Source organism: Entelurus aequoreus, linkage group LG24 (assembly GCF_033978785.1).
Source record: "Entelurus aequoreus isolate RoL-2023_Sb linkage group LG24, RoL_Eaeq_v1.1, whole genome shotgun sequence".
Taxonomy (NCBI): Eukaryota; Metazoa; Chordata; class Actinopteri; order Syngnathiformes; family Syngnathidae; genus Entelurus; species Entelurus aequoreus.
The window spans coordinates 16,822,782-16,849,906 of record NC_084754.1 but is presented as its reverse complement, the minus strand read 5'-3'; the positions used below and the strand labels follow the sequence as shown (position 1 = coordinate 16,849,906).

Genomic DNA, 27,125 nt, shown 5'->3' with positions numbered 1-27,125 from the left:
CAAACTGGCAGCCTCGCTTCCGTCAGTCTACACCAGGGTAGCTTACCACTACCAGGTGTGAAAGAATTATGGGTTCTCACTTCTCTGTGAGCGCTTTGAGTATCTAATAATAGAAAAGCGCTATATAAAATCGAATCCATTATTTAGTATTATTATTATTATTATGTTTAGAACTGCAGTCGTGGTCAAAAGTTTTGACCACAGAACTTTCCTCCCGAAAGTCTTATCTTTGTTATTATGTTTAGAACTGCAGTCGTGGTCAAAAGTTTTGACCACAGAACTTTCCTCCCGAAAGTCTTATCTTTGTCCATGTGATGTCAGAGGAAATAAAAATGTAGCTGTTTGGCCACAATACCCAGTAATATGTTTGGGGAAGAAAAGGTGAGGCTTTTAATCCCAGGAACACCAGACCTACCGTCAAGCATGGTGGTGGTAGTATTATGCTCTGGGCCGGTTTTGCTGCCAATGGAACTGGTGCTTTACAGAGAGTAAATGGGACAATGAAAAAGAAGGATTACCTCCAAATTCTTCAGGACAACCTAAAATCATCAGCCCGGAGGTTGGGTCTTGGGCGCAGTTGGGTGTTCCAACAGGACAATGACCCCAAACACACGTCAAAAGTGGTAAAGGAATGGCTAAATCAGGCTAGAATTAAGGTTTTAGAATGGCCTTCCCAAAGTCCTGACTTAATCATGTGGACAATTCTGAAAAACAAGTCCATATCAGAAAACCAACAAATTTAGCTGAACTGCACCAATTTTGTCAAGAGGTGTGGTCAAAAATTCAACCAGAAGCTTGTGGATGGCTACCAAAAGCGGCTTATTGCAGTGAAACTTGCCAAGGGACATGAAACCAAATATTAACATTGCTGTATGTATACTTTTGACCCAGCAGATTTGGTCACATTTTCAGTAGACCAGGGGTGTCCAAAGTGCAGCCCGTGGGCCATTTTCGGTCCGCAGCTTACCGGCCCGCCACACATTCTGGAAATGCTATTGCAAACATTTTTTAAAAACATTTTAAAACAAGTGGAATGAGGTGAAATCTTACGAGAAAAAGTGCCAATGTTGACACAAAGCTGCCATGCAGGCTGTTTTTTTTTTTGTTTTTTTTCTTCATTTTTCTTTTTTGCCATTGCTCAAAAAAGTATAAAAAGACAAAAAAAATCAATGTTATAATGAATTATTTTCAAGGCTCCAATTACTTCAAAAATGTCACTTTAAAATGTTTTATGTGGAAAAAATATTGCATATATTGTGTGGTTGCCATATAAAAACATCAGTTTTTCTTTGACAAAAGAGCATAAAACAAACAAAGTAATAGTTCAAACGTAAAATCGACAGATATATCTGAAGTTTATCTCGTAACTTAAGTGTTGAAAGTTAAAAAAAAAACTAATAAAAATGTATCACTTTATGAGTGGGGCACCTTTTGGATCCCAAATATATTTAATGGGATTTTATTTATCTTTACACTGTGATTACTCAAAAATAATAATGAATTAAAATCAATGGTGTCCTGCCTTATTGATCTTTTATGGCTCTAATTACTAAATACTGCATATTTTAGTTTTACTATAAAAAACAAAGTTGTCTTTGACAAAAAAGGCATAAAACCTTTTTTTTTTTTTTTTACTTCATATCAACCTGAAGTTGATATAGAGATTTACTGTAAGCGTTAAAATGAAAAATAATAGTTTGACTTATTTTTTAACATTTTAAAGACTGAGACCCTTTATGGTCCCCGGGAGCCCTAAAGGTAAAACATGTTTTTTAAAAATCCATATTTTGTTATGGTTTGAAAATGAAAAATATCAAAATGGCCCCCGCTTGCTTTAATTTTTCCATGTGCGGCCCTCAGTGGAAAAAGTTTGGACACCCCTGCAGTAGACCCATAATAAATTCATAAAAGAACCAAACTTCATGAATGTTTTTTTGTGACCAAAAATGTGCTCCAATCACTCTATCACAAAAAAAGAAGAGTTGTAGAAATGATTGGAAACTCAAGACAGCCATGACATTATGTCCTTCACAAGTGTATGTAAACTTTTGACCACGACTATATATATAGATGTAATATTTTGGTTTATTTCGTCAGAAAAACTAACGTCAAAATGACAGCAGTTGCATGCATCCGGGCACATTTGCACACAAGAGCAGAGTGAACAAACATCTTTTCTCACTTGCATGATGCTCTTGAATCCCTCACTCTAGATCAGGGGTGTCAAACTCATTTTAGATCGGGGGCCACATGGAGAAAAATCTACTCCCAGGTGGGCCGGACAGGTAAAATCACGGCACGATAACTAAAAAATAAAGACAAATTCAGATTGTTTTCTTTGTTTAAAAATAGAACAAGAAAATTCTGAAAATGTACAAATCATAATGTTGTTGTGTTTTTTTTTACACTTACATGTTGCGGTTAATAGTATTCTATCTTTATTTGTCGTTATTTATATTTTCTGAATACATTATGTGATAATGTTCATCAGTCAACTCATTGGTGTTAATTTTCAATCTATTACGATAAAAAAATTATATAAAAATCAAATTACAGGATGTCATTCATGTAAGTTTGCTCATTTTCCTTAACTGGTGCACTAACATCATGTGGTTTATTTTATTTTTTTACATATGTAGCATAATCTACAAAGATGCAAATAATTGCTATTGTGACATCTAGTGGACACATTTAGAACAGCAGTTTCTTTCATTCAAAAATTTTGGTTAATTTTTATACTTAGCAAACTCATCCCGCGGGCCGGATAAAACCTGTCCGCGGGCCTGATCCGGCCCACGGGCCGTACGTTTGACACCCCTGCTCTAGATGCATCTAAGCTGCTGTAAACCCTTGATTGGCAAAACTGCCAACCCCCTGCAAACAGAGCCATCCAAAACTGCTTGCAAGCTCACACCAAAATGCATGAACCTTATGACTTGATGATCCAACTTTGTAACATCATTTATAAGTCAGAAAAGACGAAAATTCCTTTCAGATAATGTTTCAATCCAATTTTAAATGTGGCTTTGTTAGAATGGTTTTAATGGGATGAGTTTTACCTGGATGCCTCATGCCTTCACCTGCGATCGTTTCACTCTCTGCGGACTGTTAGATGCACGGCACAGCTAACAGGGTTACCCTTTCAGTGTTGTGTTAATTAGCTACAAAAAAGGCAGCAAGACTCAGGGGGGCGAGCAATCTGGCAATGCCACTGCGCTGTCTTTCGGTCTGCTCGACATTTCCCTTTTGGCCTTCTCCATTACGCTCTATAGGTTTCAGCCTGCTCACGTTTCCTCTTGCCTCTTTTGTTTTATAGTCATCCCACACCTTTTAAATGCAGCGTGGCCCCCACGTTAGCCTCGTCACCCCAGCCGTTTTAATAGCCGACACACACGGTTGCACATTTGACTTTGATCTTCAGATTTTAAGCATCAAGGGACCGTTCAGTTGTCCGCCTGGGGGAGGTGACAGAAATGTCTGTGTTTTGCCTCTCTGTGTATGAGAGAGAGTAGTGGACCAAAGGGTACAAGATGCAATAAGCAGAGAGTGGAAGATGACAGAACTTGTGATCCGGTATTTTTCCCTCTGAGGTTCTGGGTCAGCCTCCGGATTGCTCCGTGACAACACACAAATCAAATGTCTTTGCATCTTCTCACTGAACTCGGAGCGCCATGATATCGATGTCCTGCGTCATCTGTTTGATCGTCCATTCCGAGACAGGCCTATGATTTAAAGAATCAATATTAAGCTGATGGTGCGGCGCTAAACTGTCTTTCATCTTTTTATATTTGAGCTACGTTTTGGCCACCGGTGCATACAGCGAGTTATTTGTCCCATTTGTCCATGGGCGCAATTTTACCAGCCCATTTCTTACACATGAGCTAACATGTAATATTCACTGTGATGCATCACAAAATATTACATTCAAAATGCAATCATGCCAGAAATCAAGTGACTTAGCATTGCTCAAACAAATGCCGTTTGGAACACGAGCCATTGTGGAAATCTGGTCAACCTTGGATTTTCCCTGTGCAATTGATAACAAATAATATAATAATTGGTGCTGTAAACACTCCCTTATAGTGGACATCCATCCATCCATCCATCCATCCATCCATCCATTTTCTTCTGCTTATCCAAGGTCGGGTCGCGGGGGCAGCAGCCTAAGCAGAGAAGCCCAGACTTCCCTCTCTCCAGCCATTTCGTCCAGCTCCTCTCGGGGGATCCCGAGGCGTCCCCAGGCCAGCCGGGAGACATAGTCTTCCCAACGTGTCCTGGGTCTTTTCCGTGGCCTCCTACCGGTCGTACGTGCCCTAAACACCTCCTTAGGGAGGCGTTCGGGTGACATCCTGACCAGATTCCCGAACCACCTCATCTGGCTCCTCTCGATGTGGAGGAGCAGCATCTTTACTTTGAGCTCCCCCCGGATGACAGAGCTTCTCACCCTATCTCTAAGGGAGAGCCAACTCATTTTGGCCGCTTGTACCCGTGATCTTGTCCTTTCGGTCATAACCTAAAGCTCATGACCATAGGTGAGGATGGGAACGTAGATCGACCGGTAAATTGAGAGCTTTGCCTTCCGGCTCAGCTCCTTCTTCACCACAATGGATTGATACAGCGTCCGCATTGCTGAAGACGCCGCACCGATCCGCCTGTCGGACTTACGAGCCACTCTTCCCTCACTCGTGAACAAGACTCCAAGGTACCTGAACTCCTCCACATGGGGAAAGATCTCCTCCCCAACCTGGAGATGGCACGCCACCCTTTTCCGGGCGAGAACCATGGACTCTGACTTGGAGGTGCTGATTCTCATCCCAGTCGCTTCACACTCAGCTGTGGACATTTGTGAGGAAAAGAGGACGTTTTATCGTCCTTACAAAAAAATTCCTTGCACAGCTTCATTTGTTTTTCTTTTTTTCTGAACAGTATACTTTCTTTCTTATTCAGAAGCTCTGTGATTGCTTTCCCTCTTGCAACAACAGCATCCATGGCAATCCTCTTCTGAGCTAGAGTCTATTGATCCTGTTAATGCAGCAGGATATGAAGCTGATGGATTCCCTGTGGTTCCATGTATTGCCAATCAGACGGTCCTGACAGGCTCGTGTTCTGACATGTTTGTCTAAGGATGTCAAGCCGGCAACGATAACCACACACTTAACAAGACAAATGAGCTTGCTGTCAAATAAACACTTGGATTTCTGTCAGCCTCGTGGTCTGATCTCGGTATGTGAATAAGCAGCCTATTCTTCCTCTTGAGATGCTGCTTAATTGTTAGAGGGCGGAGGTTATTATTGAGCTTCAGGAGAAGCATAAGTAAGTAAGTCTGTTGTAGTTCATCCCAAAAGTGTTTGATGAGGTTCAGGGCTTTTATGTTCTCCCAAATTTAAAGGCCTACTGAAATTAAATGTTTTTATTTAAACGGGGATAGCAGATCCATTCTATGTGTCATACTTGATCATTTCGCGATATTGCCATATTTTTGCTGAAAGGATTTATTAGAGAACAACGACGATAAATATCGCAACTTTTGGTATCTGATTAAAAAAAGCCTTGCCCCTACCGGAAGTAGCGTGACGACACCGGGGGAAGGACTGCTCATATTTTCCTATTGTTTACACTAGCAGCGAGAGAGATTCGGACCGACAAAGTGACGATTACCCCATTAATTTGAGCGAGGATGAAAGATTTGTGGATGAGGAACGTTTGAGTGAAGGACTAGATGCAGTGCAAGACATATCTTTTTTCGCTCTGACCGTAACTTAGGTACAAGCTGGCTCATTGGATTCCACACTCTCTCCTTTTTCTATTGTGGGTCACGGATTTGTATTTTAAACCACCTCGGATACTATATCCTCTTGAAAATGAGAGTCGAGAATGCGAAATGGATATTCACAGTGACTTTTATCTCCACGACAATACATCGACGAAACACTTTAGCTACGGAACTAACGTGATAGCATCGTGCTTGACTGCATATAGAAACAAAATAAAAAAATCCCTGACTGGAAGGATAGACAGAAGATCAACAATACTATTAAACCAGGGACATGTAAATACACAGTTAATGCTTTCCAGCCTGGCTAAGGTTAACAATGCTGTTGCTAACGACGCCATTGAAGCTAACTTAGCAACCGGACCTCACAGAGCTATGCTAAAAACATTAGGTATCCACCTACGCCAGCCAGCCCTCATCTGCTCAACACCCGTGCTCACCTGCGTTCCAGCGATCGACGGTGCGACGAAGGACTTCACCCGATCACAGATGCGGTCGGCGAGACGGAGGAAGTTAAGGTGAGTTCGTCGGCTAACGCGTCTGCTATCCATCTCTGTCTTCCTGGTTGTGTTGCTGTAGCCCGCCGCTAATACACCGATCCCACCTACAACTTTATTCTTTGCCGTCTCCATTGTTCATTAAACAAATTGCAAAAGATTCACCAACACAGATGTCCAGAATACTGTGGAATTTTGAAATGAAAACAGAGCTTTTTTGTATTGTATTCAATGGGGTACCAATACTTCCGCATCAACTGATTCCGTCACGCGCATACGTCATCATATCTAGACGTTTTCAACCGGAAGTGTGGCGGGAAATTTAAAATTGCAATTCATAAGTTAACCCGGCCGTATTGGCATGTGTTGCAATGTTAAGATTTCATCATTGATGTATAAACTATCAGACTGCGTGGTCGGTAGTAGTGGGTTTCAGTAGGCCTTTAAATGCACTCAAAGATGTGTTAATAGACCTTATTTTGTGCACTAGGCCTTCCATAAACGTTTCCTACTAAGTTGGAATGTTCAGGAAAAGTCAGGAAATTTCTCAGGAAGATAAATACTAGGGATGGGCGATATGGGCTACAATCTTTATCGGGATAATAACAATGTGAATTATATTCATATAGCGCTTTTCTCTACAGACTCAAAGAGCTTTACATAGTGAAACCCATTACCTACATCTTTAAGATACATTTAAACCAGTGTGGGTGGCACTGGGAGCTGGTGGGTAAAGGGACTTGTCCAAGGACACAACGGCAGTGACTAGAATGTCAGAAGCAGGGATCGTACCTGGAACCCTCAAGTTGCTGGCATGGCCGCTCTATGAACCAAATATATCACTATATACATTTTGATACATACCGTATTTTCTGGACCATAGGGCGCACCAGATTATAAGGCGCACTGCTGATGAGCGGGTTTTTTCAGGTCTATTTTCATACAAAAGGCGCACCAAATTAAAAGGCGCATTAAAAGGGTCATCCATCCATTTTCTACCGCTTGTCCCTTACCGGGTCGCGGGGGGTGCTGGAGCCTATCTCAGCTGCATTTGGATGGAAGGCGGGGTACACCCTGGACAAGTCACTACCTCATCTCAGGGCCAACACAGATAGACAGACAACATTCTCACTCACATTCACACACTAGGGCCAATTTAGTGTTGCCATATTATGATTTTTTTCTAAATTTAAAACACTTCCTTGTGGTCTACATAACATGTAATGGTGGTTCTTTGGTCAAAATGTTGCATAGATTATGTATTACAAACCATCTTCAAGTCGCTTTCTGACAGTTGCTTCAGGATGCACCGTTTTTGTGGGCGGTGTTATTTACGTGGCTACACTTCGACAGCGTCTTCTCCACGTCATCTTTGTTGTAGCGGTGTAGCGTGCAAGGACGGGAGTCATAGAAGTGTCATAACATGGAGCTAACTGTTTTAATGACTTAATTACTTAAATCGATAACGGAGCAGCATCTTCTCATCCGCGGCTCACTAGTGCAACAACAACGCGGGAAATGTGTACCTTGAAAAAACGTCCGACCGGACTTCTCTAACTAGCTAAAGTTCCGTGGGTGAATTAAACCGGTAGTTGTTAGCGCTTCCATTGCGAGATATAAGTTAGAACTTTACGCTGCGGTAGCCGTACTGCTCCGACAATCCATCAAACAGTGTGGATTTATAGCTTACCAAAGTCGTACTAAAACATTTTGACACATTTTTGAGTGCCATGTGTAATGTTCTATATTGCCAATGGAACATTTAAAGTTTTGGTGTTGTTACTGGCGTTATCTTAAAGTCTACACATATCTCTTATGTGTGACTGCCATCTACTGGTCACACTTATCACAGCCAGAATCATTCCGTACATTAGGCACACCAGGTTATAAGGAGCACTGTCATTTTTAAGAAAATGAAAGGATTTTAAGTGCGCCTTATAGTCCGAAAAATACGGGTACTTTACATTAGTTGTGGGCAATACTACACATTTCGGTATCGTTCCAATACCAAGTTGTTTCAGGGGCAGTATCGGTCATACCAGTGCTGATACTAATAGTTCAAATTTTCAAGATCATTAAATGATTACATTTTTGATCACATTTATAAACAGACAAAAGCACAGAATGGTGGTGTAACAATATCAATATGATATTGAAATTATTTCCTACAACTGGCTCTGAGTTCAATCTGATTTACATTTTTGCCCATGAAGCCCTCTTGTGTCCAGGGACTTATCTACAGAGTTCTTAGACAATAATAAAAACGAGAAAATATGTTTTGATAGTACAAATCGATCTTACCACTATAGTATAGACCAGGGGTCACCAACCTTTTTGAAACCAAGAGCTACTTCTTGGGTACTGATTAATGTGAAGGGCTACCAGTTTGATACACACTTAAATAAATTGGCAGAAATAGCCAATTTGCTCAATTTACCTTTAACTCTATGTTATTATTAATAATTAATTATATTTATCTTTGTGGAAACACTGATCATCTTAATGATTTCTCACAATAAATGTATATAGAAACAGATAAATATCAATATGCAACACTTTATTTTTATATTTTCTCTAAGTGCACATTTTTCAAATTGAACATTTTCAAATGATCACTTTTAAGACAGTCTTGTGAAATCACAATATCCCATTTTAACTAGCTAGCCACTAAAATGTTTTAACAAATCATGAATTACTTTGCACCATGTTTGTACAAATAATAACTCATGTAAAATACAAAAGTCAACTCTCAAATTTTTAAATAAATCATGTCACACTTTGAACTGGACACCAAATCTGTTATCTGTTTCTTTGTCAGTTAGTGAAGACCAAGTCTTTAAAATATTTTCTTAGATTTTCAAATTCTATTTGAGTTTTGTCTCTCTTAGAATTAAAAATGTCGAGCAAAGTGAGACCAGCTTGCTAGTAAATAAATACAATTTAAAAAATAGAGGCAGCTCACTGGTAAGTGCTGCTATTTGAGCTATTTTTAGAACAGGCCAGCGGGCTACTCATCTGGTCCTTACGGGCTACCTGGTGCCCGCGGGCACCACGTTGGTGACCCCTGGTATAGACCATATACTAATGCTACACTTGGTATCGTTACTGTCAATATGTGTATCGATCCACCCACCTTTGTTAACATTCAAGAGCTATACCTTAGCTGTTGGCATATCCTCTTAAGGTGTTTAGTGTAGCTTGTTTAGCTATTCTTCATCCTCCAGGAAAAATACTTGTAAGAAACCGTTTATTTGCTGCCAAGGAGGCGAGGATTGTTGACTTGGAAGTGGCTTTGTATTGTGGAGGGATGTTAGCCGCTTGGGAGAATGCTACATTGCATTGAGAATACGTTCATTTGCTTGTCAAATTTGCAGGACACAGCTAGAATGTGGCATTGACATGTATTTTCACGATAAAATGGTTGTGTTAGAAGCCAAATGTATATCATATACATATCGTCTATATCATACAACCTACTGACCTGATATTATGAATATCTTGGTGAGCTCTGTCCTGGGGCTGTTTTTCAAACTACAGCGGAACCTTGATTTACACAAACTAAATTGGTTCTTGAACTCGGTTTGTAAATCGAAAAGTTTGTATAGTGAAACAAATGTATCCATAAGAAGCAATGTAAATATAAATGATGGTTTCCATCTTCGACAAAAGTTCATACTTTTTTGAACGTTTGTACACTTTGAACACAATAAAAAGTGCCCTACAGTATGGTATATCGAACAAATATAACAAGGTGGTGATAGATCAACGTTCTTTTAAAAAAAAAAAAAGCCAAAACAAACCTAGCTGCTGTTCTCTATGCGCTGTTCTGCCAACACGCACACACACATACAGATAGATGTCACCATAGTGCCCTCACAAGTGATCAGAAATCTTTAACAACCGTATTGCTACAATAATAAACATTTCAAAAAGTAAACTCCACTTACTTTACATTAACATCGGCGAAAGAGGAGCTGACTAGTAAGAAGAAATTATAGAGGAAGAACAGGAGACGGGGGAAGGTGTGTGTGTGCCATGAAAGAAACGCTGCTGAACGAGAGTAGCTTTTCTCTTCGCTGTGAAATAAGTCTGCTTTGGCATATTTTCCAGAAAAGTCTGGTCCTATTGCAATAAAAACTTGCTGTGTTACGAAGCTTGGAAACTGCGCAAATAGTCTTTTTTTAAACTCAACAGCAATGGCGTCTTTTTTTTCTATGCTGGTCTGTTGTCTTTTTAGGACTCATATTGAGTTAGGAAAATGTGCACAACTTGTCAAAAGGGGAAAAAACACAAAAAGGCACACGCTGAAACGCTGGGAAGTGACTCGTAGTGTCCCGGGCATAAAGTGACATAAAGGACACCGCCTCCCCAGGACACAAAATGAACGACCGAATGAAACGTTAGTACACTGAGACATGGTTCGCACATATCTGACTCAATATAAAAGTTTGCAGATTGAAAAGTTTGCAAATAGAGGGGTTCGTTAATTGAGGTTCCACTGTATTTCCATTTAACAGAGAGCAAGAAGCGCCTCTTACAGCTCACCTTCATGAGTTAATGAACAACTTAATCTTGCAATAATCAGATGGTTTTACTGTTAAGTCTCCACATTAACTTAAGCCTCTGCTTTGTTTTTCAATTAATGAAAAGGGGATGGCTGGAAGTAGCTTAAAAGGCCTGCTGCTGGCTTTGTAGCGTCTCGACAGCTCATCTCGCCTTGAATTCCATGTAGCATTAGTCTCTCTGCAGGGATTCCGGCTGCCTGCTAGCGAGGCGCCGTCAGCCCAGTGCCAGGTGAGAGTGTCTGGTTGCACTGCTACTCATAGTGCTCATTAGTGTAGATTAGCCCTGATTAACCAGGCAGTTTCTCCGACTGAAACCCAATGCACAGCTGTATGAGTAATTTAAGGAAGTAAAGGGCCGTCAGGGTTCAGCTAGTGGACGTAAGCGGTTGTGTTTACTTCGGCATTTGTTCTCATATCATCAACCTGCGTTACGTGGCGCAGAAGTAAAGTGAAAGCTGTCAAAGACAAGCGAGGTTGTGTAGTTGACGTTGAAGTGATGCGGTAGAGTCTTCCATCAGCATCATTGTCTCTGTCAAATCTGGAGGAGGGAACAAAGAGGGGTGCACGTCCAGCAGGGCCGCTCATAGGCTTTAAGATACAAAGCTGTCCAAATAGGCTCCATGCTGTCATTCAGTGGCAACAGTTCATGCCGACTCCAGCATTCAAAGATACTAATTCAAAACGATCTGCTGGATTCAAGTGAAATCCAGCGTTTACTTCTCTCCCAGGGCACTGTGGTTTCCTCTCAGCAATTCTTGGAGTAAATAACGTTAGTAACCTGTGTGGAGTCAGCTGTCAGCTTGCTGTAGACCTGGTACTGTTGGCATTCAGTTACCACCACGGACAAGGCAAGCATCCTCTGAGAGGAGTTGATATAAGTGGACATTCTGACCTTCTGGTAACCTACTGACTGTGTGTTTAGTGGATTAGGGTTGTCATCCGTCCCTTGGAAAAGGGAATTGTTCTGTATAGTGCTATGCGATGTAGACAAAAACATATCTCAATAGATAATATATAACTAATCTTCTCTCCTTTCCTCCCTGTGTCTGTGGGACTGCCTGCCATAGATGGTGTATTTGGACAACTCTGTCAGGTTGTTTAATTTGAGGTAACAGAATCACAATCAGAAATACTTTTTTAAACCCAGAGGGGAAATTAAGATTTTCAGCACAATTCCATTCAAGATCAGACAAACATTACAGGGAGACAGAACAGGATCGCTGACGGGTCTGCCAACTTCCGGCGCCTCTTACAAAAAAGGTGAGAAACAGGTAAACGCTGGGGGGGTGAGAAAAAAAATACTCAGTCTAAGCCTGGGCCCCTGGAGAGAGGGTCCAGGCTGAGGCCAAGGGAGAGAAAAAACCCGCATAGCCATAGCACACATAAACGTGTGTAAGAGGGAAACATCAAAGAACACAAAGGATATTAAAGACATTAAAAGAGCAGAGCTGATGCAACCAGCCATTTATACATTCAGCTACAAAAGCAAAACAACAAAAACAAAAAACATATACACTCTGGTGGCCTCTGCGGTGTTGCACGCCATTGTCTGCTGGGGTGGGGGGGGGCATGGCCAGAGACAGGAGCAGACCCAACAAAGCAACCAAGAGAGCCGACTCCACCCTCGGCCGCCCACTGACTCTCGGCCAGTGTCCAGTCTGCATGGATCAGCGAGAATGCGTCTAAGGAGACCGAGGCGTCCGACACCTGCTCATTCAGCCAAGGCACTGTGAAGCTTGTCCGTCCCGGCGCTCATCGCTATCTCCGCAGCCCTGTCTCTTCATCCGCATCTCCTACAGTCTCTCCAAACAGACTCTGGTGTGGCAGAGACCCAGCAGCTGGTCTCCATGGCCAAAAGGCTCCCGGGAGGCAGATCCAGAAGTTCACAAAAGAGCACCGCAGAAGTCACGAAAGTGCCACCCCTTTTTTTTTTTTTTTTTTTTTTTTTTTTTTTTTTTTTTTTTTTTGTCCTGCCCAGCTTCTCGGGCAAATCATATAGCAGATGTAGATGCCCATATCGGCTGTTCAGATTTACTTTACAAAAGAGAAGTGTAGGATACTTCTCTTGTTGCCTTACTTGTATTTTGACTTTATTAAATGTATTTATATTATCATTTGGTGCAGCCGGGCCGGAGCAGGAGGGGATAGAAAGAGAGAAAAAGGAAGACAGAGGGGGGAATTGTGGGGACAAGAGGGGGATTAGACAGAGAGACAAAAACAACAACAGCAAACACAACAACAACAACAACAGAGCAACATCAGCGAATACGACATGTACAAATATGATGGTAAAAGTAATAGCAAATAAGCAGTTAGCGAAAATTTAAAAAAATAAATAAATACAGAAATGACGAAAGTGCCACCCCTTGTCACACTGTCCCAAAGGGTCCCGAACCAAAAGGCAAAAAAAACCCATCAGGAACACAAAAGGATGACACAAGAGCACAGAGCTCCTGCCAACAGCAGCCACTACAGCAACGCCATCTTTGGGGTAAAAAAAAACATTGATATTTTGTTGAATTTTAACACTGTCCCTGTACTGTTCTTCAAAAAAGTACACATGTTCCAGTCGCGAGCAACAACTCATTGGGGGTATGTTTTGCAGATTAGCCTGTCTGATAGGACTGTGAATGTTTGGGCACCACACGAGTTGATTCGATTCGATTCGATTCAGAATCGATTCTCAATTCTAAACAATTCCGAATTCAAAATCAATACGTTTTAAGAAGTGAAGTGAATTACAAACGTTTGTATATTTATATAGCGCTTTTCTCTAGTGACTCAAAGCGCTTTACATTGTGAAACCCAATATCAAAGTGCATTTTTTAAATCAGTGTGGGTGGCACTGGGAGCAGGTGGGTAAAGTGTCTTGCCCAAGGACACAACGGCAGTGACTAGGATGGCAGAAGCGGGGATCGAACCTGGAACCCTCAAGTTGCTGGCACAGCCACTCTACCAACTGAGCTACACCGTCCCAGGACATTCTATGATTAAATAAATTCTTCCATAAAAAAGATGAACAGCTCTGATACATTTCTATATTACTTAAAATAAAATTTCCCCCAAACTTTTAATAAAGTCAAATACAAATTAGGCAACAGGAGAAGTATCCAACACTTCTGTTTTCTGAAGTAAATCTGTACATCAATTATATGATTTGCCTGAGTGGAGAGACAGGACAGATTAAAAAAATAGATAAATAAATACAATTATTTAGTTTTTTTAATCGATTATAAATCGTTACAAATAAGAATCACGGTTCATTCGAAAACCTTTTTTTTTTTACACTCTTACTGTCCGACTTTTTAAATCCAGACAAAATAATTCCTTTCCCATGTTTTGCCACCAATTCCCCGTTGTGTTTTTGCTGATGTAGCTTTCATCGTGGTATCTCTCTTTAAGATGTTGGCATCCATGCTACTGTCGGCTCTTGCCTTAAAGTTATTTCAAGTGACATGCATTTGTATGTTATGGCAAAGCACTAGTCCTGTATTTAAATGACATGCTTGTATTATCATTAAACACTTTTAACTTGTTAACAAAAACGTCTCTTTCATAAATAAATAAAAATAAATTATATATATGAATGATGTAGATCCCTTCGACTTGGTCAATTGAAAAGTAGCTCGCCTGCAGAAAAAGTTTGGGCACTCCTGGTCTAAAGGCTGCTTTAAAGTATTATCCTAACTTTGCTTGAAGCAGCTACTCGGCCATTTATTCTCCTGCAACAAGTGGCCATGCAGAAGTGTGACATGACCAGGAAATATGAATCAAAACAATTCCATTGATCTTCTACATCGCTGTGTCTGCTAGATAGTGAACATTTTTATTTTAGTTGTGAAGTTTTATGATGAATCATGAAGCCTATTTCTTGTCTGTGTGGTTTAGTACTGTACATTTCCTGGGATGAGCTATTGGAAGTGATAAAAGAGCATCAGGCAGCAGGAGAGAACTGTGTCGTTTGAAGCTTACCTTAGTGCTGTGGTTCTCAAATAGTGGGGCGCGACCCCCAGGGGTTAGCAGAGAAAACGGCCCACTTGTCTCTCGCTAGGAACTCACCACAGTGTCTGTGGTGAGTTCAGGTGCACTCCTAAATCACAGTGCTATCTCTACACATGCTTATAAAATAAAGCAAATGCTCACTAAAGTTAACTTTCTTTTACAAAAGAAAATTATTTGATGAGTTATCTTGGATTTAGTTTGTATTGCATGTCTTATTTTCATGCTAATTTCCTTATTGCGTTTTCTTTGCATGAGAGATTGTTACGTGTACAGGGGAAGAAGGCGGCACAGACAGCAGGGACGTCGTTTAGCTCTATGTTTATTTTATATTTACAATGGAGTGTGAAACGAATCCAAATGTGTGTGTCTGTGACTATGTGTAGCGATTATCTGATGAGTGTTACCGGAAGTGTTGAGCGAGGTGCGGAAGTCCAAGGGGGCAAGGCAGGCTCGGAGGTCTGTGGGCAGGCGTGAGGTCAAGGGCAGGGGCGAGGCGTCAAAGTCCGTGTCCAGGCGGGAGGTCGAGATCCAAGATGCAGCCAGGGAACCAGAGGGAACACGGGTAGACGAGACACACAGCTTGTGACGCGGGAAGGTGACAAGGGGGGACACGAGACAAATGAACACGGAGAGGGAGAAACACATAGAGTATGCATGGAGCTTGATGAGTCGGCTTACTGTACTAGAACAGATCGCTACATTCTGGCCCGGAACGCAGGTTTGCACTGGCTTAAGAAGGCACGGAAGCTCATCAGCGACAGGTGCGTAGATAGCTGATTGAGCCGATTGAATGCAGCCGCCTGCTGCAGCCGGAGTGGCGCGCGCCTGACACGTTCTTGGAGGTGCACCCAGCGCAGCGCACAAATGAATACGCATTGGGGTAAGCCTGGGCCGTGACAGAGATCTCCCCATCCCAATCATGGAATTGGTTCAGGGCCCGATAGTTTTCTTTTTTAACTGATCGGCGATTACGTGATGCTCTGTAAAGCCTAGCCAAACTTTACCGTAGATGTGTCCCAGTGTTTACATGGCTAAAGATTGTGCTCACGTGACAGGATCCTTCAAAGGGGATGCACACTCAGGGAGACACGATTACATTTCCATAGTTCTTGTTACACACATGCAGTAGTTGCATGAATTCCAGGAGGGTGCATGTCCCGCCAGAACACCGGCTCAAATGTTTGAGAGCCAGCTGCGATGAAGGCGTTGTCTATCCACAGTGTTAAGCCGCTTCTAAGAAGCTAATTCTCACCACTGTGACAAAAAAGAGTTTCTTCCGAGACACTGGAGCACTTGGGGAAAAAGGAATAGTTAAAAATGCTACAGACACACACACCAAGCAGGAAAACACAAGAAGCTAATCACAAAAGCTTCAATGTAAAGTAGGAGTGATCGTTCCAGATGTCGATACTATCAGTACCTAGTATAGTATCAGTATATAAAAGTGATTACATATATCCATCCATCCATCCATTTTCTACCGCTTGTCCCTTTCGGGGTTGCTGGGGGTGCTGAAGTCTACCCCAGCTGCACTCGGACGGATATATATTTTTATTTTTATTGTTCTTATTATTATAAAATCATATTTATCGGTTTTGTTATCGTTTACAAACTCAGGGAGCAAGTCTCTGGATACAAGAAGCCTTTGAGGGCAAAAGACAAATGATTGGAATGGGAGCCTATAGTAGTTTTTGCTTTTTTTTAAGTTATTGTGCACTAGACACTTTATTTTGCCACTTTATAAAAAATGGGTTATTGTGTCTACTTAAGTTATGCTATAAAACATTTAAAATGTCTATAATCTGTTGTCAAAGTATCACATTAGGACTCGAAATCAGATCAAATCTGAGGCCAAATATGTTTGAATGGTTTGCTGTGCTTGTATTTTCCTTCTAGTGTGCTTGTTTTGTTGAATTAATTGTAATATTATTAGTAATCGTGTATGACTATTTAAATGAGTTTACTACTTTATATTGCCATTTGTTATCTTTAAATTGTTGTTATAAATAAAGTTGATATATTTGTACTAGGCTCACTGTCTCTATTTGGTATTGAGGAGACCTGGTGCAATTTTAACTCAAATCTGTATTGATACTAGGGGCCATACCTGGCTTACCCAGTGCCTTGTCAGTATTTATTTGTTTCAATGTGTTCAATTTAACCACTTTGGCCACAGAAAGCAACCTCCAGATGTGTAAACTATATGCACATGATTTGCACTGTTTTCTTGGTATTAGGAATGTTCACACAGACTAAAAGGTCTTGTTTGAAAGTTACAAAACTTTTTGCTTGAAGTTGTTGCAGATATCAACTCATTTTATTCATTTATTTTCATAGTCTTGATTGTGTGGTGAATGCTACTGCCAGAAACTTATACAATGGTTTGAACATGTGAATTAATACATATTATAAGGTCCTCAGTATTATTACAATTCAGTAGAGAACCATTGCATTAGTGTTTGGTGGCCCTCAAAATATTTTATTTTAGCATTCTGCAGGGTTTCCCCGAGATTGGCACTATATAAGTGGTGATGGGGGTATGGGCAGGACATTATGACGGTATGTTTAATTTTGCAATGATGCATATATTTTCTTTAAAGAGGTTAAACAAATGTTTTACATACATTTAAAAACACATATATGTGATTAGGTATTAGCAATAACATATTTTTCTTATAATATATTGTTTTGCTCTATTCTTCAATTGTTTTTGTAAAAGGTAATACGGGCTACACTGTAATTCTGCCCTCCCTGAATGTTGCAATTTAGTTTACAAATTATGTAAACAGTCTTTTGATTTAGAGATGAAAAAAAAACTTGAGGTGGTTTTGTGACCTGTCACCTCAGGTGTCACATGATCTGTTGTTTCCTTAGTTTCTGTGTTAATTTTCTGGTTAGCGCTCTTATTTTGGTTCAATTTCCTGCATGTCGCCCTGAGCGCTTTTTTCCTCACCTGCTCCTGATAGGCAACCTGAGGACACCTGTTTCTGGTTGCCAATCAAGTTTCTACACATGCCTACCTCCTCCTTTCTCCTGCATCTTGATGTCACAATTACAGCAGCCCCAGCTGTAGCGCTACTGACATGCGATACAGATGCTTTTTTTTTTTTTTTTTTTCAAAATAAATCATAGAAGAACATTTATGATATTTTAAATGTTTTTCAAACTTATTATGTTCAATAGTACATAAATAGCTGTAGCGCTACTGACAGGCGATTCACATGCTTTTTATTATATATATATATACAATATATATATTTTTAATTTTTTTTAATAAAGCATAAAATAACATTTATATTATTATTTAAATGTTTTTTCAAACTTATTATGGCCAATAGTACCTAAATAATAGACCATACATTCATACTATATACAGTATTACTGTACTGAAATTTATTTTCATGTAAAAAATAAATAAATAAAATAAAAATAAAAAATTATAGTGTGGCGGTTTTTATTTTGCTATGGCGGTGCACCACCATCAATTACATGTAGGGGAAACGCTGATGCTGTGTTACTTATGTTTTTGACAAACACCAAGTTTTTTAATATGCTCTACCGTCCTAAACGCATGCGTGTGGTTGAATCGTATCTCTCCGAGCTTCTTCCATTGAGTTGCTTCCTCTCCTTGCTCTCTATAAATGTGACTTTGTGTAAATACTTTTTTTCTATTCCATTTTAACTACAGTGTGATGACAGACTAGGGTGATTGTGCTTGTCGAGTCCTCTATTACATTGCATGCTGTATTTTGACATACCACTAATCAAATCTGTTTTCCTCTCCCTCCCTTTTCTATTACCTCCTCCCTTCACCCTCGTTTCCTTTTCATCCTCTCTTATTCAGGTGGAGCGAGAAATAGCCATTCTGAAGCTCATAGAACACCCGCATGTTTTAAAGCTACATGACGTCTATGAAAATAAAAAATACTTGTAAGTATCAACACCAAAATGTTTTTATTCGTCTCAAATGTACTTCAGACAGGTTGTGTACAAATGTTTGTTGATTACTACATGGTATAAAAGGTGGAAATGGTCATTTACAGCCTGCAACTTGAGGTATGTTGGCTTGTAGCATATTGTCTAAGTCAAACAAAAAACAATAGTAAACATGTAAGACAAGCAGCAAAAACAGGTAATCTAATGAGATATACACTACCGTTCAAAAGTTTGGGGTCACATTGAAATGTCCTTATTTTCAATGAAGATAACTTTAAACTAGTCTTAACTTTAAAGAAATACACTCTATACATTGCTAATGTGGTAAATGACTATTCTAGCTGCAAATGTCTGGTTTTTGGTGCAATATCTACATAGGTGTATAGAGGCCCATTTCCAGCAACTATCCCTCCAGTGTTCTTATGGTACAATGTGTTTGCTCATTGGCTCAGAAGGCTAATTGATGATTAGAAAACCCTTGTGCAATCATGTTCACACATCTGAAAACAGTTTAGCTCGTTACAGAAACTACAAAACTGACCTTCCTTTGAGCAGATTGAGTTTCTGGAGCATCACATTTGTGGGGTCAATTAAAAGCTCAAAATGGCAAGAAAAAGAGAACTTTCATCTGAAACTCGACAGTCTATTCTTGTTCTTAGAATTGAAGGCTATTCCACAAAATTGTTTGGGTGACCCCAAACTTTTGAACGGTAGTGTAGCTGAAATAATGATACTAATAACTAATAATCATTAGGGATGCAATTGTACGATCTCCTCACGGTTCGGTCCGTACCTCAGTCCTTGGGCCGTGGCTTTGGTTTGTTTTTCGATATGTGTTTTGTGCATAAACAGTAAGCAACTTTTTTTTCTCCCAAAAGTTTCTCTTTATTTTGCTTATCAACAAAAACTGTATTTTTCAGTGAACACGAACAAAGTGGTGTACGGATACACACAAAATAAGTAAATAAAACACACTTTCAAATGGTGAAGTGCCTTATTACTTCACTACTTGCATACACTATACCAGTGGTTCACAAACTTTTTTCACCAAGTACCCCACACCAGAAAACACTTGGGTCTCCCATCCATCCATCCATCATCCATCAGAGAAGCCCAGACTTCCCTCTCCCCAGCTACTTCGCCCAGCTCTTCCGGGGGATCCTGAGGCGTTCCCTGGCCAGCTGGGAGACAAAGTCTCTCCACCGTGTCCTAGGTCTTACCTGTGGTTTCCTACTGGTCAGACATGTCCTAAACACCTCCCGAGCGAGGCGTTCAAGGGGTATTCTGAACAGATGCCCCAATCATCTCATCTGGCTCCTCTCGATGTGGAGGAGCAGCAGCTTTACTTGGAGCTTCTTACGAATGACAGAGCTTCTTACCCTATCTCTAAGGGAGAGCCCTGCCAACCGACTGAGGAAACTAATATTTTCCGTTTGTACACGTGATCTTGTCCTTTCGGTCATAACCCAAAGCTCATGACCATAGGTAAGGATAAGGATGTAGATTGACCGGTAAATTGAGAGCTTTGCCTTCCGGCTCAGCTTTCTTCACCACGACGTATTGATACAGGGTCAGCATAACTGCAGACGCTGCACCAATTCGCCTGTCGATCTCACGATCCACTTGTCCCTCACTCGTGAAGAAGACCCCAAGGTACTGGAACTCCTCCACTTGGGGCAAGATTTCCTCCCCAACCCTCAGATGGCACTCCACCCTTTTCCGGGTGAGAACCAAGGACTCAGACTTGAAAGTGCTGATTTTCATCCCAGTCGCTTCACACTCAGCTGCGAACCGAGTCAGTCAGAGTTGAAGATCCTGGCCAGGTGAAGCCAGCAGGACCACATCATCCGCAAAAAGCAGAGACCTAAATCTGCAGCCTCCAAACCGGATGCCCTTCAATGCCCTGATTGCCCCTAGAAATGCTGTTGGCCCAAAGACCAGTTTTAAATTAGCTTGCTATGATCTGAGCGCAACAAGTTCCCTTCCAAAGACCTCCACTCCACTAATGTTGGCATGAAGCGTTCAATATAGCCGCTCATGCTTGGAGAATGCTAATAGATAGAGAAAGTATCCATAACGTAAACAACATGACAAACTAATCAGCGGCAACGCCATTTGCGTTAAGAAACATTTGCCATAGAGAGTGACAGCTGCATTATGCAGCCACAGCTGGGCTGGTACACACGCATGCAAACACATTCATAAACCTATTTGCTAACTTAGCCTGTAGTGAGTGACAAGCCCATCGGTCATTTGCAGCGGCCTCTTCATCCGCAGAGGACGATTTGTCAAATACATTCAATTAGTTCATCTTGAGTTTTACAGACCAAATGGGATAAGGCATGCGGCAGTGTATGTTGTGCGTTAAGCTTATGAAAAATATTCAGATTTTATAATATAAGGGGCTTATTTCAAAAGCATGGAGCAATGATCCAAGTGTGCATATAGTAATACTGCCACTTAAAGTGTCTTAAGTAAGGCATTAACATTGACAGTGCCAGCTGTCCCACAACTAAAAGATTTATAAGGCTAGTGTCATAAATCCACAGCAAATCATTTTCTGAGTGTGTTGATCGGTGAAAGGGAAATGGAAGTTGAGGTGATACGCTATAGTTGTAATATTATATTAAGGAAGACTTCATTCCCACAAGTGAATGATTTTATCATTGATATACATATTACCTATAAGAAAGACAAATGGTAGCCATACCTCAAGTAATCTGCATTAGATTACAAAAATGCAGATGTGTAAATGTGATTTGTAACAGTGGGGCTGAAAAATTTTCATTTTAATTCCAGCTGTGTTGAAATGCATTAGGCCTATTACACATGTAGGGCTTACACATGCAAATGTACATAATGCATGCTAGCCCTACACCCTTCCATCACAAGTCCACAAATCCCCACTAGTTGAGAGTAAAAGTGAGCAGTGCTAGCAAATGAGCTGTCAACTCATTGTCCAGCACAGCTCTTACGGCGTTTGGAAGTGAGGTTCACACAACATACTGTCGCACAGCCGCACTAGCTGGCATGCATTACACATAGCTACCGCTAATGAACAACAAAGCAACTAGGGGTGCACGATTAATCAATTAATTCAATTAGAAAAAAGTTTAGATTTATATTCTGTTGTTTAAAGTAATTATTGAACTAATAAAATCTAAATCGCAACTTTAAATATGCAGTCATAATTTTCCACACGGCTGCTATAGTAGCGTGTACATAAGAGCGGTGGTATGTGAGTGCTGTTGATCTGTGTGGCGACTAACAGTGGAGATGTTGATTTATTTTTATGTTTATTAATGCACACATGTTAAAAGGGCAGTTTTAATTCTGATGATGTCCATTTATTAGAACAAAATAATTAAATTGTTGATTAAATTGATTGTTATGGCAATCAGAAAAATTGTTGCTTATTTTAACTATTTTCCCTAAAATACACATTGAGGTTATATAAATTGTGGTTTATCCGATTAATTGAACAAAGTAATCAATAGATTACTCAATCACCAAACTAATCGATAGCCACAAAGCTTAAAGCAACATCCATCCATCCGTCCATTTTCGACCGCTTGTCCCTTTCGGGAACGCGGGGGGTGCTGGAGCCTATCTCAGCTGCATTCGGGCGGAAGGCGGGGTACACCCTGAACAAGTCGCCATCTCATCACAGGGCCAACACAGATAGACAGACAACATTCACACTCACATTCACACACTAGGGCCAATTTAGTGTTGCCAATCAACCTATCCCCATATATGGAACAATATTCATCATATGTTAGACTTAGAAACTATCTTCCCATTATTGCACCAGTTGTTGTTGATGTATATGCAAACACCACCGCCTCGGGATTTACCAGTGAGAGTTCTGCTCCTGTCCGACCGAAACATAGTTAGCCCCTCGATGCTAACTGCCTCGTCCGGAACGGATGATGTCAGCCACGTTTCTGTTAGAAATATGGCGCAGCAGTCCCTCATTTCCCATTTTGCATATAAATCCAGCTTCAGGTGGTCCAGTTTGTTCTCCAGGGAGCGGACATTTGAAAGCAGGATGGAAGGAAGCGGCGTTCTGTGAGGATTAGCTTTTAGCTTTGTTGTTAGCCCCGCTCGGCATCCCCGTTTCTGCTTCCGATCACACCGCTTACCTTATCCCCGCTGGTACTTGACTCCGCTGTATCACAGGCCGCTGGATGTAGCCGGCGTAGTATTCCGATGCTAGCGAGGAGGTCCAACGTATACGCATCTTTCGGTCTAAAACGTCCTGATCTATCCACATCCATAATTGTCTTACCACGCAGTGACCACGCTGGAAGCCAGCCATGAAACTCACAGAATTTACCGGTATATTTGCCTAAAATGTTCTATTACTACCATGAGCCTCTGCAGCCGCAGCCAGCAGGGCGCCGCCATCTTGAGACTCTTGACATATGTACTTAAAACCATTGGGCTCAATCTTATGTAGCTACACGAAGTGGAAACTACAATTAATAGTAATTACGCTGCCTAATGTGGGACCTCTACATCAAACACAATCTTTTCTCATAGCTATTATTACGATTCTGCATTGGCGATGTTGGTCAGGATCTCAAGATGCAGAGAAGGCAGACGGAGTATTTTATTAGGGAGCACCATTATGGTCAAATCTAAAAGAGTGCAGCAGGGAAGTGCACAAAAAGCTGTCAGGTATGAGAAGCATACGATAAGCTATACAACACGTTGAAGCCCAAAGCAAACATGATCTAGCCTTGTCCTACTGACGAGCTGGCTTAAGAGGCGTACTGATTAGCAAACGGGAACAGGTGTGTTCTGATTGCCAATCAGGGAAAGGTAAAGGAGCCAGAGCTTAGACAATAGAAGTGGTGGAGGCAAACATGAAGTGAAAACTAAAATAAGAGCGCTTGACAGGAAATAATACCAAAACTAAGGAAACAATGAACAAAAGTCCAAGATAGGCATGAATTATCATGTAAAAAAAATTGAATATAATTATTGGGTTCCATGTTTAAACTGTGGAGGAGCAGAAGCTTTACTTGGAGCTTCTCACGAATGACAGAGCTTCTCACCCTATCTCTAAGGGAGAGCACTGCCACCCGACTGAGAAAACTAATTTCGGCCGTTTGTACCCGTGATCTTTTCCTTTCGGTTATAACCCAAAGCTCATGACCATAGGTGAGGATAGGGATGTAGATCGACCGGTAAATTGAGTGCTTTGCCTTCCGGCTCAGCTTTCTTTGCCACAACGGATTGATACAGGATCCGCATAACTGCAGACGCCGCACCGATTCGCCTTTTGATCTCATGACCCACTTTTCCCACATTTGTAAACAATACTCCTAGGTACTTGGACTCCTCCACCTGGGGCAAGATTTCCTCCCCAACCTTTTTCCGGACGAGAACCAAGGACTCAGACTTGGAAGGACTGATTTTCATTCCAGTCGCTTCACACTCAGTTGCGAACCGATTCAGTCACAGTTGAAGATCCCTTACTTACTGCTGGCAATACGGACCAAGCTCTGACACTGATCATACAGGGAGCATACATGCCCAGCATACAACCTTTTTTAAAATTGTTGTTATTTGAACATCCCTTGTTAAACCTGCATAGTCCTAGATCCGAATTGTTCCTCGTAAAGGAGATGCAATCCTTTAGTTTTTTCAGCTGTGTATTCCATAACGTTGGCTAATAAAGATGACGGAGTTTGTGACGTAAACTCTGAAGAAACTCAAGATGTGAATGAATCAGTGGCAAGTTTGGAAATAGTTCCGATTGACTTTGTCCAATCACAAATGAACACAAATGGAATTAAACCACTTACGCTTGCAGAAACTGGTTTTCAAACAAATAGTCTGTAACCTCTGACTTCTTCTCTGAAATGAATTAATACAAATGCCCACAGACACACTCCGTCTTCTCAAAAGTCTTCCACGAAGAGTGAAAGCGATTATAGCTGCAACCGGGAGACCAACTCCATATTTTTACACACACACTATATATTTTATTCCCTGTACTGGCCTGGCGTCCCATTGCTTTGGTCCATATAGTTTATGGAGAGACAGTATAAAGTGTGTATTTCACCTGCTACCTGACATGGAGTTTATGCTGTAGTGAAGATAAAGGGAGGTTGAGCACAGAATAAATGAGGAGGCCAGTTCAGGGTAGGACAGGGCACAACTGGCGATCAGCCCACAGTCTGTTTCATGTGGGCCTCTGTGGAGATTCATCACCCGGTGTCTCCTTGGAGCACGGGAGCATGGCCGTGCAGTCACGATGAAGGACTGCCACCGACCCTGCATGCTCTACCTGTGTGCTGACCAAAAAATATGATTGTGGTAAATACTGTATGTTTGTGAGTCTGTGTCAGTGTGATTCTTCACCCACAGTCAACAATAACAAGAAGGATTCTCCCTTAAGTCTCTTTCACGTGATTAACGGAACCAGACTGTCATATTGTGTTAGCACAGTAGACTTTAGACGGTCCTAAACCTGACGTCTGCGTGTAATTCGACTCTGTCATCCTCCTGATGCCTCCCACGGGAGGTGAGTTCGTCAGAACCCGTCACATTTATGTGCAACACACATTTTTCATGTTTCACTGGGGATAGTTTAGAGATTGGAAAGTATAAAAAAGTATAAGTTTATTGATTTTTGGACATTTGTGTGTAATTATAATCCCTCCTACTCCATGTCATACAACATTCCCCTTAGGGTTCTCGCAAAATAAACAAGCTTATTTCTGTTTCATGTTTTTTTGCATTATATTTACACGCAATCCCCCTTTTTATGTTTTTCAGGTACCTTGTACTAGAACTTGTGTCCGGTGGGGAATTGTTTGACTACCTGGTGAAGAAAGGCAGACTAACACCTAAAGAGGCCAGGAAATTCTTCAGACAAATCATGTCTGCTCTGGATTTTTGTCACAGTCATTCCATATGGTAAGTGTGTCTGCATGTCTGTATGCCATTTTCTTTGTCTGTTCTGGGTTCAGGGCAGATGTGTTGAGTGTTTTTTTTTAAACGAGTGTGTTTGTTACACTTGCATGACTAATTTTGGATGTTTGTTTACTGAAGGCAATCAGTCAGCCATAAGCATCAGTGATTATTCAGGGTGTTGTTAGGTTTCACTTTTAGTGTCCATCTGCTGTCTGTCTGTGTTTCTGATTGTCGAGAGTACACACAGTTAGCAAGAAACAAACTTTAGAAAACATAATAAGCTGTAGACAGTTTCAAGGATAGCTTGTTGCAAATAGGATTGGATATTGTTTGCATATTTTCTGATACCAGCCTCACTTTGCAAATGGTCTGAAAGCAGTACTTAAAAAAAAAAGAAAACATACATTTTTGTGCAGAAATGTTTCTTTTTACGGAATGTTGAGACATGCAAGTTGAACAGATTGGTATATTCACCAATATGAAGTAGAATTCGCAACACCTTCTTCTAATTATCACAGCAAACTAGCAGCAATACAGAATACAGATAATGGGCAAATAATGTACGGAAAAGTACTTTAAAGGGGACCCACTACTGTATACAGTAATTTTTTGGACTATATGGTGCTTTGAACCCTGCGCTTCATACAAAGCTGCGGCTAATTTATGGACTTTTCCAGGTTCACTAGCTTCACATGCCGCCAATAAATGTTGCCTCGTCACATCAGGCCAATCAAATTGTAGAACGGGTCATGGTGGACCAATTAAATTGTTTACATTAAATCAAACGCACTCACACAATCATTCAGTCTTCCATTTAGCACGTTATGGACTCACCCTCATCATGGAAAATAATTGCACACAACGCAGCCTCAAAGCCACAGACAATTGACCTAGGCATCGAAAAAGAAAACAGCCGGCATACCAAACCCAAATTCACCAGCACTATTAAGCCCCAAAAAGCCGGACCACCATACACCGAAGAAGACGACTTCAGCGGTTTTAGCCATCAGGAGGAGGAGAAAGACAAAGCTCAATGACCTTTCTGGTATGCTAGTGTGTGTCCTGTGTCCAAAAATGTTGTTGGGTACAGCTTATCATTTAGTGCGCTCTACAGCCCAGAAATGATGGTATTTATTTAGCACCCAAATGAGACACAGATAGCTGCTTATTTTTGGATCTGGTTACTACTTTTTAGACCGGGACCAGTGCCAATGTGGATTTTTGATATTCATGCCTGTTTGCAAATCTCTTGGCAACTTGTGGTTCTCGCAGTAGAGTAGAACTGCACTGCATTATACAGAGAGGGTATGGGTGAGTTTATTTTACTCTTCTCAAGCTGCTAAAATAAGTAAACTGGTAGAAATACCAATGCAAATTACTACTACAATTATATAAATAAACTTTAGGTAAAACAGGGAATAC

General features: G+C 40.9%; 1 protein-coding gene across 11 annotated transcripts in view; it reads left to right on the top strand.

The window, feature by feature from the left end:
- Window positions 1–27,125, top strand: part of brsk2a (BR serine/threonine kinase 2a) — a 473,215-nt gene that overhangs the window by 296,697 nt on the left and 149,393 nt on the right. For 10 of the 11 annotated variants that reach the window (XM_062035565.1, XM_062035564.1, XM_062035556.1 and 7 more), the window contains exons 3-4: window positions 18,682–18,767; window positions 25,566–25,706. In XM_062035565.1, the coding sequence (XP_061891549.1) occupies window positions 18,682–18,767; window positions 25,566–25,706 (227 nt within the window). The remainder of the gene's footprint in view (window positions 1–18,681; window positions 18,768–25,565; window positions 25,707–27,125) is intronic. The other variant, XM_062035559.1, reaches the window with a different exon arrangement.